The 15,753-nt window shown below is 45.2% G+C and overlaps 1 protein-coding gene across 2 annotated transcripts in view; it reads right to left on the reverse strand.

Annotated features, from left to right (window-relative positions):
• The window catches only part of TMEM132C (transmembrane protein 132C), a 268,800-nt gene that overhangs the window by 115,392 nt on the left and 137,655 nt on the right, over window positions 1-15,753 (reverse strand). For both annotated transcript variants that reach the window (XM_083476414.1, XM_083476415.1), the window contains exon 3: window positions 1,793-1,939. In XM_083476414.1, coding sequence (XP_083332540.1) covers window positions 1,793-1,939 — 147 coding nt within the window. The remainder of the gene's footprint in view (window positions 1-1,792; window positions 1,940-15,753) is intronic.

Here is a 15,753-nt window from a genome sequence, read left to right on the forward strand (position 1 = left end):
CAACCAGATGCCAAAGGGAAGCTCACAAACATAAGGGGGCTCACAAACACTCCCGACATAAAGGGGGGGTTTGCGGGCTCACGCCCACCAACATCCGCGTGGGGCTGGCTGCAGCCCCACGTGACTTGGGGAATCCTCGGGCCACGTCAGCCCCAGGGCCAGCCAATCGGCTGACTGCAAGGGCGGGGCTTGGGCCACTTAAGGTTGGCGCGGCCCGGGATAGCCCCTTTCCTTCTTTGCCCCAGCTGCGGTTTCCCACCCACCCTCTCTTTTGGTTTCCCTTCGGATTTTGCTATGAACCTCGGTTGGTCGCTGCAAGGGGCCTGGTAGGAATTTTTCCACTTGGCTAATTGGCATCGATTTAAAAGCCATTTGGTTTTTTTGCCTACCTCGTAGCAAATCGGCACAATGCCTTTGGTTTGGCGGTTAGGCATTGGTAGGGGCATTGTTATGCAGATGAGTCAGGGGGGAGGAGCGCCATCACCTCCCCCAAATATTTAAGGGTAGTCCGATAAAGGATTCTGGGGGGCGTTGCCTCATCCAAAACCTATGGAGGCAAGGGTCTAAAGCGCCCCCCCGAGCGGTGACCCCTCGGGGAGTGCCTAGGGATCTGCATCTCAGGGGCTCCCCCTGCTGGAGTTAACCCTTCCGGTTCTCATACCGGATAGTCTGATAGGACCAATGCCTAAAGCCAATACCGCTCTTACCTGTAACCAATAAAGTTGTGGCCATTTTTCGCCCATTAACCTAAAATCTTGGTGTGCTGTCTTTTTATTTATTCCAACTGGTGGGGGGCGGGAATCGCCACGCAAACAGAACCTGAGTGCAAGGGAGCCACTGGGAATGTTACCTTTCCTTGAGCTTGTCTACTCTTCTTTTAAAACCATCCAAGTTGGTGGCCGTTGCTACATCTTGTGGAAATGAACTCCATAGTTTAACTATGCACTGTATAAAGCAGTGCTTTGTTTGCCTGTCCTGCATCTTCCAACGTTCACCTCCATTGGATGGCCCCAAATTCTAGCATTACCAGAGAGGGAGAAACAGGTATCTCATGGTCGTTCAACAGACTCCTTCAGGAAGCTCCAAAGCAAGCTGTGAAGGCCACAGCCCTCTCTAGATGCTGGTCTCCAGCCATTTCCCACTTCAGAGAGACGCTGCCTCTATGCAATGAAGTTCCATGAAAAATATAAGAAGGTCCCTGCTGGATCAGACAAAAGGCCCAGCTGGCGAGCATCCTATTGACTATGTGGAATAATAGCTTGATCAGAATCAAAGCCTTTTCACATGTTATGTGTACAGATAGGTAGCCGTGTTGGTCTGCCATAGTCAAAATAAAAAAAATCCTTCCAGTAGCACCTTAAAGACCAACTAAGTTAGTTCTTGGTATGAGCTTTCGTGTGCATGCACACTTCTTCAGATACACTGAAACAGAAGTTGCCAGACCCTTCTATATAGTGAGAAGGTGGGGAGGGGTATTACTCAGAAGGGTGGTGGGAATGGGAGATTGGCAGATAGCTGAGATGAGCCTGTTGACGACTCTTAACGACTGCAATAGGTCTTACAGGAAAAGGCAAGGGGTGAGAAGGTGAAAAATGGCTTAGTCATGTATAATGAGATAAGAATCCAATGTCTTTGTTCAAACCAGGTCTCTCCATGGTTTTGAGTTTGGTAATGAGTTGCAATTCAGCAGCTTCTGAATTCAGCAGCTTCTGAATTCAGCAGCTTCATGTTATGTGGTTATCAAACTGACACGATGTGAGCGTCATGTCCCACAGCAATGGCACCAACTCACCTGCTCCTTGGACTCTGCATTATTCTCTGACACATCACTGTTGTGGTCGAGTGTTTCCCACCGTTTCCTACATTCTGCGTCACGTCCCACTGCCTTGGGTCACTTGCCTTTGCACTCAGGATATTTACTCCTTTCTTTACCTTTGCCCTATTGGGAAAAAAGAATTGCAGTCATCATCATCATCATCATCATCATCATCATCATCATTTTTTATTTGTATGCCACCTTTCCACAGTTAAAAAACAACGCTCAAGGCGGCTTACAGCATAATAAGTACAAAAGCCGTAAACAATAAATAAACCACATTAAAAAAATACACAACCAAATGGGAAACAATTTTCACATAAATCAAAATCTAAAGGTAAGAATACACCGTTAATATCACAGTTTAAAATGACATAGGTAAAAAATAGCAGCAATTTAAACAAAAAACAAAACAAAGTGGAGCCCTCTCCGCCCAGCAGCAGCAGCGGCAGCAGTCCTTTATAGAGCCCATCAGGCCCCACCCTGGGCCAGGTGTTGAGTGGCAGGACTGGGGTCCTCAGGCGCTGAGCAGGGGAGTCACAATAATATTGCAATCTGTCAAGGTATACACACACCCCTGCAGACACAAACACACACCTGTATAGGAACCTAAGAATAAGCTTGAAGGTCAGGGTTGGGAAATACTTCTAAAATGGTCAAATGAGGCATTTCCTTCTGTGTGATTCAAAACAGAAATACAGGTACCTTTACTAAAACGATCAGAAGAGGCAATCCCTGCTATATGAGAGCAAACTGGAAGTGAATTCTAATGAGTTCAGAAGACTTTCCTGTTGTGTGACAGGGAAAGAGGAATTCAGGGAAAACAAATAAGGAAGCCACCATTTTGAACGGCATTACACTCCACCCTGACAAAGAGTCCTGGCCTGGAAGATATTGCCAAAAGTCTGTCTAGCTCAAGGTAAGCCGACATGGTGTCTCCCAGATGTTGCTGGCTGGAGTTGATGGGAGTCTAACAACATCCAGACAGCATCACCTTGCCTAGCCTTGGCTTTTCCCAGCACCCTGTTTCTTACAGAGGCCAACCAGAGGCTTTTGGGAAGCCCATCAAGCAATGAGCAATCTGAAGCGCAATGGCACAGGACAAGATAGAGACAAATGCAAGATGGCATTGGTTCAGAAAGCAGGCTTCGGAGCTCCCCAGGACTTTAATGGACTTAATTGCTGCTCAGGGAAGTAATTTTTCCTTTCTCCACTTTAAACTTACCAATTCACTGAGAACTTATCAACACTTTCTTATCTATGTTATAAGAAACACTCTGGGCAAGTTCTGTGAGAAGCATCCTGGGTAGGCCGCTAGCTGTTAATTGCCTTTTATACTTTGTTTTTTGACTTCCTGGCAGTCGTTACACAAAGAAGCTCATCAATAGAACAAACTGAGCACCTTTTCCCTTTCTTTTTTTGCTAAGGAAACCTCTCTTTGCTTACTCCTCACTGCATTATTATGCCTGCTTGTAAACGCTACAGGGATCCACAGGAGGCAGTCCTTTCACCAGTTCCCAAACAATCAAAAATGGAGGACAAATGCCCTGTGACCTTCATTGAATTAGCCTGAAAAGAAGCCAAGCAATTTCCAAACAAGGAGGAAATGTATGGTCCCACATCTGAGCCAATTCATGTACGATGGCATTGGAAGAGGGGGTAGCTATCCTGCCTCCCTCCAGCTGTGGCAGGATTGTAGTTCTCATCATCCCTATCTATTGGACATGCTGGCTGGGACTGAAGAGACTTTGGGCTCAACAGCATCTGAAGGGAGGCCCAGGCTAGCCACCCCTGTGCCAAAAGGAAGTTAGACAAATTCATAGAGCATGGGCTGTTCAATGCTTATTAGCTATATGGAACCTGATTTGTGAAGAAGCAGGGTCTCACTGAACTCCAGGTGCTGTGATTAAAATAAAAGCATGGCAGGGGATATTCTCTTCTTGCCCTGGTTGGCTAGTGTGATGGCTAGTGTGGGAGACAAGATAGACCAGGGTTGCATTCGGATATGGGGAATACTGTGTTGGCTTTTCTGATTGCAACGCCAGTGGTTCTTTCATGTTTTCTGGCATTCATTTAACACTGCAATACTGGCTGCATTATGGAACTGTGGCTTTCCGGCCGTTATCAGCAGAAGTATAGCATCCCAACAAAGGTACCACTCTATTCTGCCTTGGTCAGACAACACCTGGAGTCCTGTGTCCAGTTCTGAGTGCCACAATTTAAGGATATTAACAAGCTGGAACATATACAGAGGAGGGCGATATCAACAGAAGCATAGCGTCGCAATAAAGGGAAGATGACCAAGATGATCCAGGGTCTGGAAACCAGGCCTTACGAGGAACGGTAGAGGGAGTTGGGTATGTTTAGCCTGGAAAAGAGGAGACTGAGAGGAGATAAGATAGCCATCTTCAAATATCTCAAGGGCTATCATATGGAAGAGGGATCAAGCTTGTTTCCCCCTGCTCCAGGGTGTAGGACCCAAACCAATGGCTTCAAGAAATGAGATTCCAACTAAACACCAGGAAGAACTTTCTGACAATAAGAGGTGTTTGACAGTAGAACAGACTCCATTGGAAGGTGGTGGATTCGCCTTCACTGGGGAGTTTTTAAGCAAAGGCTGGGTGCCCACCTGTCAAGGATGCATTAGTTGAGATTCCTGCTTTGCAGGAGGTTTGACTAGATGATGTTTGGGGTCCCTTCCAATTCTACAGTTCTATGATTCTATGATATACCAACATGCCACACTATATTTCATTTACCTCAGTGGGTGTGGTGTGACAAAACAATGAATATCATTGGATGACGATGCTACTTGCTCACTGTCACACCTGTGTGCTTCTGCTCCCTCATGAAAGCAGCCAGAAATAACTGCATGGCCTTATACAGCCTCCAGTTTTTGTCACTTCGCTCCTGTGATTTTCCATTCTAAGGGGGCTGCAAATGGATCCCACCCCCCGGAATTAAGCAGCACAGAAACGAGCACTAAACATGCACTACGTTCTATCAGTTTTCCTGAAGTGGCTCTTACATTGTATAAAATCTCAAATTAATGCATAAACTAACAGTTAGGGAAACGTCAGGCAAATGGAATAAACTGTAGTGTGAATGCAGCCTAGCCTGCGGTAGTGAACATGGCGCCCTCCAAAAATGGCAGGCTGTTGAAAACAAGGTGGATAGACTTGATTGGGTAGCCTGCATGGGGGTCATCCAAGACTTCCAACTCTTCCTAACCATTGACCCTAATGGCTGGCTGGCTGAGGGCTGATGGGAGTTGTAGTCCACACCTTATACTGAGTCCATCTAGCTCAGTATTACCTACACCGATTGGCTCTCCAGTATTTCAGGCAGGTGTCAATCCCAACCTTACTTGGGATTTGAACCTGGGACCTTCTGCTTGCAAGGCACACGCTCTACCACTAACACTGAGCCCTTCTCCTATCTGGACACTGGCTATCCCTGGGCCAGAAAGGTCTTTATTCTGATCCATCAGGGCTCTTCTTCACGTTCCAAGATGTTGAGTAGCAGCAGATACACGAGAGGAAACTGCTGAAATGACTACTGACATAGACCCTCCCCACCAACCCTTTTCTTCCATCCAGACATCTCACACATTGGCTGCCCTGTGCTGCCTCAGAGAGATCCGTTGTCACCTGCAATTGGAGTTTGTATGGGGGGGGGGGAGGCTACAATTTCCCCAGGAGTTGGAGATTGCTCTTTCCACCGTGAAGCCCGGCAGAGGTACGAGCTGGCTTTGTGGTTGATTAGGGAGGACGTTTTCGCTGGACAAGGTTAGTAGTACAATCCAGGACTGGAGGACAAAAAATTAAAGGGGGGGGTGATACAAGAACAGCAAGAGGAATAAACAACTCTGGTGACAGAGCCATTCTGTTAATTAACCCACCAGATCGACCATTTTGGGGAAAGCAACCTGCCTTTACATGCACACACAGAGAGAGACATTATATAATGGCCTTCTGGAGGCAGGAAGAGTCCAGGAGTAAAGTAGGTTATCCAGAGTAAGGGAAAATCAATGCAGTGATGGCACTTAGTGCTGGAATGGGCGGCTGGAATGCCCCAAAGACTCGAGCTTCTAAATAAATATGTGGAATTATAATCTGCAGCACTCTCTCCTCCCTCCGCAGTATCTCTCTTTCCCTCTCGCAGTTTTATATAACAATGTCAACAGATGAGGTGGAATTAGGCCAGGAAGTGAAAGATGTCTGGGTTTCTGTGCTTATTTTCTTAAGCCAACTCAGCAGCCGCAGCAGCAGTTGTATTACAAAGGCATCCTCTTTGGCTAACCGCAAGAACATGGGAAGCTGCCTTATTCTCAGTCAAGCCATTGGTCCATCTAGGTGAGTGTTTGTCTATACTCTCTAGACAGCTTACATTTGCAGCCCTACTTGGAGAAGCTGGGGCTTGAACTGAGGATCTTTTGAGTACGTTTCCAAGCACAATTTAAAGTGTTGGTGCTGACCTTTAAAGCCCTAAACAGCCTCAGTCCAGTATATCTGAAGGAGCGTCTCTACCCCCATCGTTCAGCCCGGACACGGAGGTCCAGCGCTGAGGGCCTTCTGGCAGTTCCCTCACTGCAAGAAGCCAAGTTACAGGGAACAAGGCAGAGGGCCTTCTTGGTAGTGGCACCCACCCTGTGGAACGTCCTCCCACCAGATGTCAAAGAGAACAACAACAACCAGACTTTTAGAAGACATCTGAAGGCAGCCCTATTTAGGGAAGCTTTTAATGTTTGGTGCATTACTGTATTTTAATATTTTTTTTGGAAGTCTCCCAGAGTGGCTGGGGAAGCCCAGCTGGATGGATGGGGTATAAATAATAAATTATTATTATTATTATTATTATTATTATTATTATTATTATTATTATTATACATGCATAGCGGATGCTGTGTCCTTGAGCTACAACCCATCCCATTTGTTATTCCCAAATAATAATAATAATAATAATAATAATAATAATAATAATAATAAGAAGAAGAAGAAGCAGAAGAAGAAGAAGAAGAAGAATAAGAATATCTTTATTGTCATTGCCCCCTTCGGGGACAACGAAATTACTTGACTGCTCCATAAAAACACTAATCAAACAATACAATATTATACAGCAAGGGAGATTAGATGACTTTCAAAGTCCGGGCTTCCCATTCAGGGCCGAGATCGCTCTGGAGAAGAAGCTGTTCTTAAGACGGCTTGTTCTTGCCTTCATCGTCCTGTATCTCCGTCCCGACGGCAGGAGCTCGAAGAGACAGTGACCAGGATGCGATGGATCTTTTACTTTGTCCAGTGCCTTCCTATGGCACCTTGTGGCATAAATCTGCTCTAAGGTGGAGAGTGGGCAGCCAACAATGCTCTCTGTTGCCTTAACAACCCTGCACAACCCCATCCTGTCCTGGGTAGTACAGCTTCCGTACCACACACATAAGCCATAAGTGAGCACGCTCTCAATGGCACAGTGATAGAAGGCAAGCAGCAGTCATGGCAAGTGGTCATGAGATAACTGCTAGTGAGCCAAGGAGCTAGAAACATGTTGTTAACCCACGGTCCTCCAGAGGTGGCTGGACTACAACTTCCATCTCCTCTTGCCTCTGGTCACGCTGGCTGGGGCTGATGGGAGTTGGAGTCTGTCCAACAACAGCTGAAAGGGCCACAGGCTCCTCGCTCCTGTATTAAGGGGCTCAGGGTGGTGAGCCTAGTCCCTCACACTGCCGTTTTATTCTCACAACAGCCTTGTATGGTAGGCAAATGGATTTTCTTATGAATGTTTTATGTAAACCACTTGGAAGTTTATTATTACTATTATTAAGTGGCATATAAATTTTGCTAAATAATTTTATATATATTGTCAGGGAACTGACATCGGAGCCAGAGGCAGAGAGAAGGCTCCCAAGTGATGCTGGAGAGGGACCCAGCAGGGAGAGAGGCAGCTCGTTAGCTGGGGAAGGAAATTAGCGCAACACCAGGGATAAAGGGGGGGCAGATGGGGGAATCGTCGAGAGGGCTCCAGGACTCCTCGCTGGACACCAGTGGGGAGAGTACGGGTCCTCCGCTACCCACACCCTGCCTGCACAGAAGACTTCCGCGCAGGGAGAGTAGGAGGAGACTTGGCGTCAAACAGCTTTTATGCTGGAAAAGGTTTAAGAAACGCCCACTGACGGATTCTGCTAGCGACTGAGGCAGCCACGAAGTGAAGGATTGTCCAGACAGAAAAGGTTTAACCAGGCAACCTAGCCAGGAGTGGCGGCAACTTACGCACGAGCAACCCCTATATTCATTACACACACACACACACACACACACACACACACACACACGTGTGTGTGTGTGTGTGTGTGTGTGTGTGTGTGTGTGTGTGTGAAAAGGCAGTTTGGCTGCATATGGGGATCTCCTTGCCCAGTAAGATGAATGGGTGATAGAATAATAGATGTTTAGAGTAGGAAGGGACTCCCAAGACCAGTGCCTTGCGATGGAGGTAACACAGTTAAAGTCTCCCTGACAGATCCACCCAATTTCTGTTTTTTAAAACTGCCTATGAAAGAGTATTCACCACCTACCAAGGGAGTCTATTCCATGGTCAAACAGGTCTTACTGTCAAAATGCTCTTCCTAATGTTTAGCCAGAATCTCCTTTCTTGTAATTTGAATCCATTAGCTTGAGTCCTAGCTGCTGGAGTAGCAGATTTCTACCCCCAAAGTCCTGCTTCGATGGTATCACTGAAGCCAATTTTAGTGTTGTAAAAAAGTATATAGTTTAGAAGCACGCTTAAGCAAACAAAGTTTTGCTAGTCATGCTATAGGTAAAAAGTAAAGCTAAAGGACCCCTGGATGGTTAAGTCCAGTCAAAGGTGACCATGGGGTTGCAGTGCTCATCTCACTTTACAGGCCGAGGGAGCCGGCGTTTGTCCACAGACAGCTTTCCGGGTCATGTGGCCAGCATGACTAAACCGCTTCTGGCCCAACGGGACACCGTGATGGAAACCAGAGCACACGGAAATTCTGTTTACCTTCCCACCACAGCAGTAGCTATTTATCTACTTGCACTGGTGTGCTTTCAAACTGCTAAGTTGGGAGAAGCTGGGACAGAGCAAAGGGAGCTCACCCCTTCTCATGGATTCGAACCACCGACCTTCCGATCGGCAAGCCCAAGAGGCTCAGTGGTTTAAACCACAGCGCCACCCGCGTCCTCTTTGTCATGCTGTATTAAGAGCAGAAATCATACAATAGTAATCCTATTCATAATATAATATTGGTAATGATATAGTATTGATAGCTGTAATTGATATGTAACAATGGCAGCTACTGTTACAATTGCCTTTCCTTTACTTTCCTTTGACTGCTCAAGGCAGTCATGCCTGTTACTTAGTTAATGAGCCCTTGGCAGGGGATCAGTGATATGACTTTGAATTACTTTAAGACACCCAGAGCCTAGGGGATAAGGTGGGCTATAATATGACAGACACCTAAGATAGGGAGGAGAAACGCTGTAGAAGAGTGCTCCGTTGTGTCATAAGACCACCCCAGAAAAAAATTCTAAACAGTTTTGGACTTCAACTTAATAAACACTGCCCCCTTTTGGCTGATCTCTATCAGCGTCTCAGATTATTTGTATCCCCCCCACCCATTTCCCAATAACGCTTGCTATATAGCACTGCTGTTCTAAGATCCAGCCCCAGCTGCAGTATAGAAATTGACGTCCTGAATCTGAGAATGAAAAATGAATTTCAAAGGGGTTGGGACATAATAGCACACAACTGTGTTGTGCACAATTTTCTGCAGTGCTGAAAATTGACTTCCCATTCCCCAGCACTTTTTCACCCCTCCTTAAAAAAAGAAAGAGAAAAAAAATTCACAGAAAAGTGTGCTTTCTGGCTCTCACCTACCTTCACTCATGCAGCCACGTCCGATTGGCTATGGAGCACTGTAACAGTAACCCATTTACTGAATGGTCCCGACTGGTTGAGATCACTCACATGCCTAATTCAACAGGCAAGGGCACTGATGACACCAAACAGGATAATCACAGAACTGTAGAAGGCACCACAAAGCTCATCTAGTCCAACTACCTGCAATGCAGGAATCATCCAAACTCTCTTTAAAAACCTCCAATGAAGGAGAGCTAACCAGCTCCCATTCCACTGTCAAACAGCTCTTACCACCGGATATTTATTCCTAATGTTTAGTCATAATCTCCTTTCTTGTAATGATTGGCTTGGGCCCTAACCTCTGAGGCATAACTCTAATTTTTACATCTGCAGGTGAGGTAGTGGATGTGCTGGACCGATGATGTCTTGCCTCAGTATGAGAGTCAACAAACTGAAGCTCAATCCAGGTAAGACTGGGGCACTGTTCATGGGTGGTTCCCCAGACTAGATGGCTGGGAGGTGGCCTGTTCTTGATGGGGTTACACTCCCTCTGAAGGAGCAGGTATGTAGCTTGGAGGGTACTCCTGGATCCTCTGCTGTCGCTGAGACTCAGGTGGCCTTGATGGTGTAGAGTGCCTTCCATCAGCTTTGGCTGGTGGCCCAACTGCACCCCTATCTGGACAGGGACAGCCTAACTTCTGGGTCCTGTGGTTTTAGCTGGATTCACCCAGCAGCAGGTAACAGTCTCCAAAGAGCAGTTCCTGCATACAAATCCAGTCACCTGAAGTAGCATCAGACTCTTCAGGACCACAGAGAGCTCCCAAAGGGAGGCAGCTGTTGCTTTAACAGAATCCAGAATTTAGTTAAGCATCGAGCAAAGCATGGCCACTGTCAAGAGTACCAATGCTAAAGTAAACTTGCAAGGGATTTAAAAGAGTGGGCACTTTGGTATAGAACACTTTCTACAATGAAGCTGAAAAGTCTTAAATTGTGCCTTTTGAAGACATCAGGGGTTGCTTTCAATTCCCTGCCCCACAACCCACACTCCTTTTGTTTGGATTGCAGTTATCCCTGTTATCACTCAAGCCAATTCAAGAAGCATTGACCTCGCTCTGCACTGACATCCTTTGGCCTCAGTAATAGCTATACATAGCCAAATCTGATTGGCTATATAGGCTTGTGAAAAATGTCATCCCATTTACTATGTGATCCCCAGTTAGATGGGATCACCCATGTGACTCATTCAGGAAACACCGCTCTCACTCTCAATTGGCTTAGTTTACCTTCAGCTATGCCATTGACCAGGGACACGGGTGGCGCTGTGGTGTAAACCAGTGAGCCTAGGGCGGCGGTTCAAATCCCTGTGCCGGGGTGAGCTCCCATTGCTTGGTCCCAGCTCCTGTCAACCTAGCAATTCAAAAGCACGTCAAAGTGCAAGTAGATAAATAGGTACTGCTCCGGCGGGAAGGTAAATGGTGTATCTGTGTGCTGCTCTGGTTTCGCCAGAAGCTGCTTAGTCATGCTGGCCACATGTCCTGGAAAAACTGTCTGAGGACAAACGTCGGCTCCCTCGGCCAGTAAAGCGAGATGAGCACTGCAACCCCAGAGTTGTTCACAACTGGACTTAACTGTCAGGGGTCCTTTACCTTTTCCCTTCAGCTATGCCATTGACTAATCAAATCTGAGTGACTATGACTATGTAGCTTTGTGGTGTGAACCTGTTCACCAGAGAATTCCCAAGTGGTGCTTCTCTTTAGAATACTAGTAGGGGGTTGTGTGTTCTTTTAAAACAGCAACAATCCTTGCAGACTAGAAATCAGGAGAATTTGTTTTAGTTTAGCTTTCTTCCCAGCATGCGCAGGGATTTTGTTGTTGTTGTTGTGAAGAAGCATTTAATTATGTGAACCCCGTACTTGCATTCTGAAATGGTTGACTACATCAGTAAATATATTTCCTGGTTTCAGTCCTGTTAATTGCTGATTCAGTAAAATATGTCCTCCTAATTGTTGCTGCTGGTGCTTCCTAGAAAAGTCAGAGGAGTGATCTTAGCCAGCAGGGAATCACAAAGCAAATAGGCTGATGCCACAAATGCTACCCTGAGAATGAGCTATGATTGAGTCACAGTATCACAGGGGGCAACTAAGCCAATCTGGAGTGAGAGCAAAATTTCCTGAAGTAGTAATATGAGCCAATGAGTGAACAGAATAACGTCATAGTTATCCTTTCTCCTTCTGTGATGGAACTCCTATTTGTGGACTTCCCTGGCTTTTTTCTGGCCCACGTAGGACCAGTCTGGATAGTTAGCCTTAGTGGAGACTTGACGTTTTCATCCCCCAAAATGTTTTTGATTTGAGTTTCTACTGAAATGAGGCTGCATTTTAATGCTGCATTTTAATTTTGTTTTTAAGTTTTAATTCAATCAATTGTTTTTATACCTGGTGTTAGCCGCCATGAGCCTGGTCTTGGCTGGGGAGGGTGGGGTATAAATAAAATTGTTGTTGTTGTTGTTGTTGTATTGTGGAGTTAATTAGATTTGGCAATGTGCTAATATCACTGAGAACAACTGGCGTCAATTCAGAGTAAAAACAATGCTACTTAAATAAGCAGAAAACTGTTTTGAAAACCCTACCGAAAAAGGAGGCAAAGCTGAAAATATACAGAAATTTCAACTAGTACCTTCATCTCAACATTACCTGCATTTTGGTTTGGTTTTTAAAAAACAAAAACAAAAAACAATCTCAGCCTCATTCCCCCCCCGTTATGATTAGTGTGCTCTTTCCTCTCTCCTCATCCTCCCCCCCCCGCTTTGCTCTATGCTTCACTGCCTGAACACCCATGCTTTGCCCCCTTCGCATTTGCTTTTGTGTCCCTCTGTGCTCCTTGCTTTACTGAGCATGCACATTTAGCCAGAACACATGCTCAGTCAGGCGTTAAGCCAGGTGCTTCTCCTGCGCTCGCAGCACCCAATTGGGTTGGAGTCTAGGGAAAACACTTTCACTCTCTAATGCAAACTAAAAAGAAAGTGTGTGTGGGGGGGGGGGAGAGAGAGAGAGAGAGAGAGAGAACAGCCCTTGTTCCACATTTTCTCTGTTGATTCAAAATTTCAATTTGCAGTTGAATCACATACAATATCCTTACATAGAGATTGGATTTTTTTTTAAGACTATAATTTAAAAACAAGAATGGTCAAAACCTGGGAAGTATAAATTCAGTTATACAAGAGAAGATATTTATTCTGATATTTATTCACAGTGGACTACGCTCAGTTATCTTAAGCTTGAAAGCCTTTGGAGATGTGGGTCTGTGGGTAGGTGGGAGGGTTAATATGGGTGCCATCATCCATCACCATTATTTATTTCCTGGCTACAAGCCTGAGGTGAGGAAGGATAATAAGATTATAAGCTTGGAAAACAGGGGTTGCAGCCAACTAAGGGCTCATTCAGACTTCCTTTTGTGCACTCAGGCATAGGTCTGTGTCTGAGTGGGTTTTTGTTTTGGTCCCAACACTTTTCCTGGGAAAACCCACATTTTACCACTGAATTGGAGCAAACTGCACATGGGTTTCCCACAGATTGCTGTTTGCAATCTGCAATAAAATGTGGGTTTTCCTGGGAAACACCCACACCCACCCACAACTCACTCAGACCTGGACCTGGAAAGCCCAGATCTGTGCCTAGAAAACACGGAGCAAAGGTCAGTGTGGATGAGCTCTAGCTTCTACTTAGAGGACACTTGTTGAACCAGTGAACCTACATTTGCCATATCAATTAATTTCAGTGGGTCTACTCTGAGTAAAACTAACAATGGATACAACCAGCAGATTCTATTGTTCAAAACTCTATTTTTACTTTCAGGAAGGAATGTCATGCCAACTTCAGACAAGGCAAAACCAAGCAATTAAAGGGTCTCTTTGGTGTCCAAAGAAATTTGCCTAGTTAAATGGGAAGGGGTGGGGGAAGAATCTCCTGACTCCAATCCACTTCTTATGCAGTAGAAATAATAATAATAATAATAATAATAATAATAATAATAATAATAATAATAATAATATTTGTTCATTATACCCTCCCATCTGGCTTGGTTTTCCCAGCCATGCTGGGCAGCTTCCAACAAAGTATTAAAATACAGTGGTCTTTTAAACATTAAAAGCTTCCCTAAACATACCAGAAGGGCTCTCATCTTATTTTTACACCAGCCTTCTTTCTTTATTAGATCTTCTCACACCACCTGGAATTTGTCATCGTTCCTGAAATACTTCTACAGATCTGTGTAAGTGCATTATAGAATAATCTATATTCTTCCGAAGTAAGAATCCTAAGAATTTAAAATAAGTTTCTAATCCTCATGGATATGTGAACATGTCATCCAAGCATTTGATGGGACATTTTTTTTCATATACACACATGCGCGCGCACACACACATACTTTTTCTCAGCATAGTCTCAGACCAAGAGATATGTCTACACAATTGTTTTCTGATGACTAAGAGTATCAGCTGGTTTCTTTTTCCAACCCTGCCTTTCTAAGACGTATTCAGGATGGCTTCCAACAGTAAGACCACCATATACTAAAACTGTTATGGCTTGACCTGGTCACCCACAGAGGAAGGCCAGTCAGGATTTGCAGGACCACAGACAGCGCCAAGCAAGCAGCTTAATCCAAAAACAGTGGCTCAGCCCTCCTTACACACTTTTCAATTTTTAATTTTATCCTCTTCCAGCCAGCCAGCCATCCCAGATCATCCCCAGACTCTGACCCTCCCACTGAGGACAGCTTTGTTTGTTAAAGGTCTAACCCTGTGGACTGAAGATGGGCACACCTTCTGTGCTCTATGACTTCCTGCCTGGTGTGCTCCCTAAGCTGTTGGATCAATGAGCTAAAGTGGGAGGCATTTTGTTCCTTGGCAGAAGGTGCCCATGAAGGTCTTGCCTCTGCAGAACCTGGTGCTATGGGAGGTCGCTTTATGGGCGCCTGTTTGTAAGGCTCAGAGCTCCTCAGCTGGAGATTCTGCAACCTCCGACCCCGTTGTCTCAATCACTGCTTGATTTCTGGGGTCGTGACAATAAACAGTCTCAGAGAGCAGATGAAAACGATTTAGAACAGATTCTAAAAGAAGAGACAGGGATGTAATCTTGACGAACAACACAATTCTGTGAAATAAAAATGGTCTCTGCTGCCCATCCAAAAAGCAGGCAGCGACAGATAGGCATACTTCGGTTTGTGGTTTTATAAAAAGTCCTCATGAAAACCCATCACCACTTTTAGTGCTGATTCCACCTTAATATACATATGTCTGTAGACCTATTATACACATTTTTATACAGCAGTTTTTCAAAATATAATGCATTTTTGAATGCTCTTTTCTCTAATACAGTGGTACCTCGGGTTACATACGCTTCAGGTTACATACGCTTCAGGTTACAGACTCCTCTAACCCAGAAATAGTACCTCGGGTTAAGAACTTTGCTTCAGGATGAGAACAGAAATCGTGCTCCGGCGGCACGGCAGCAGCAGGAGGCCCCATTAGCTAAAGTGGTGCTTCAGGTTCAGAACAGTTTCAGGTTAAGTACGGACCTCCGGAACGAATTAAGTACTTAACCCGAGGTACTACTGTAGAAGCATTGTGGTGCATACATTTCTATAGTATACACACTTTTGTACAGGCTACTTGGCTGGAGGACTGCATTGCAAAATTCAGAGAACTGCAAATTCTACACAAAAAGTGTGTGATCTGCGAATTGGGCCACGAAATTTAGAGTTCAATTTCAGTTCAGCTCGATACATTTCGGTATATCTGCCCTTCTGCTATGCTTCCTTCATAAGAAGAAAAATCTTTTTAAAGACGGTTGGCAATTTTACATCACATAAATCTTCCCCATCTTCCGAAGGGAATCATCTTCCAGTTCCCTGACTTCCCCTCAACCCTGAAGTAGTTCTGATTCCTCCAACATCAGCTCGGCTTCCTGACTGCAGGGATTCAAATCATTTTGTTTCAGCATGATGCCGCAAAAATGCAATTGCATGTGGCAGGGTCTCCGCACAGGAAAGCACCTGGCCCTGGGATC

This window comes from Podarcis liolepis (genome assembly GCF_965112155.1).
Source record: "Podarcis liolepis genome assembly, chromosome: 15".
NCBI lineage: Eukaryota > Metazoa > Chordata > Lepidosauria > Squamata > Lacertidae > Podarcis > Podarcis liolepis.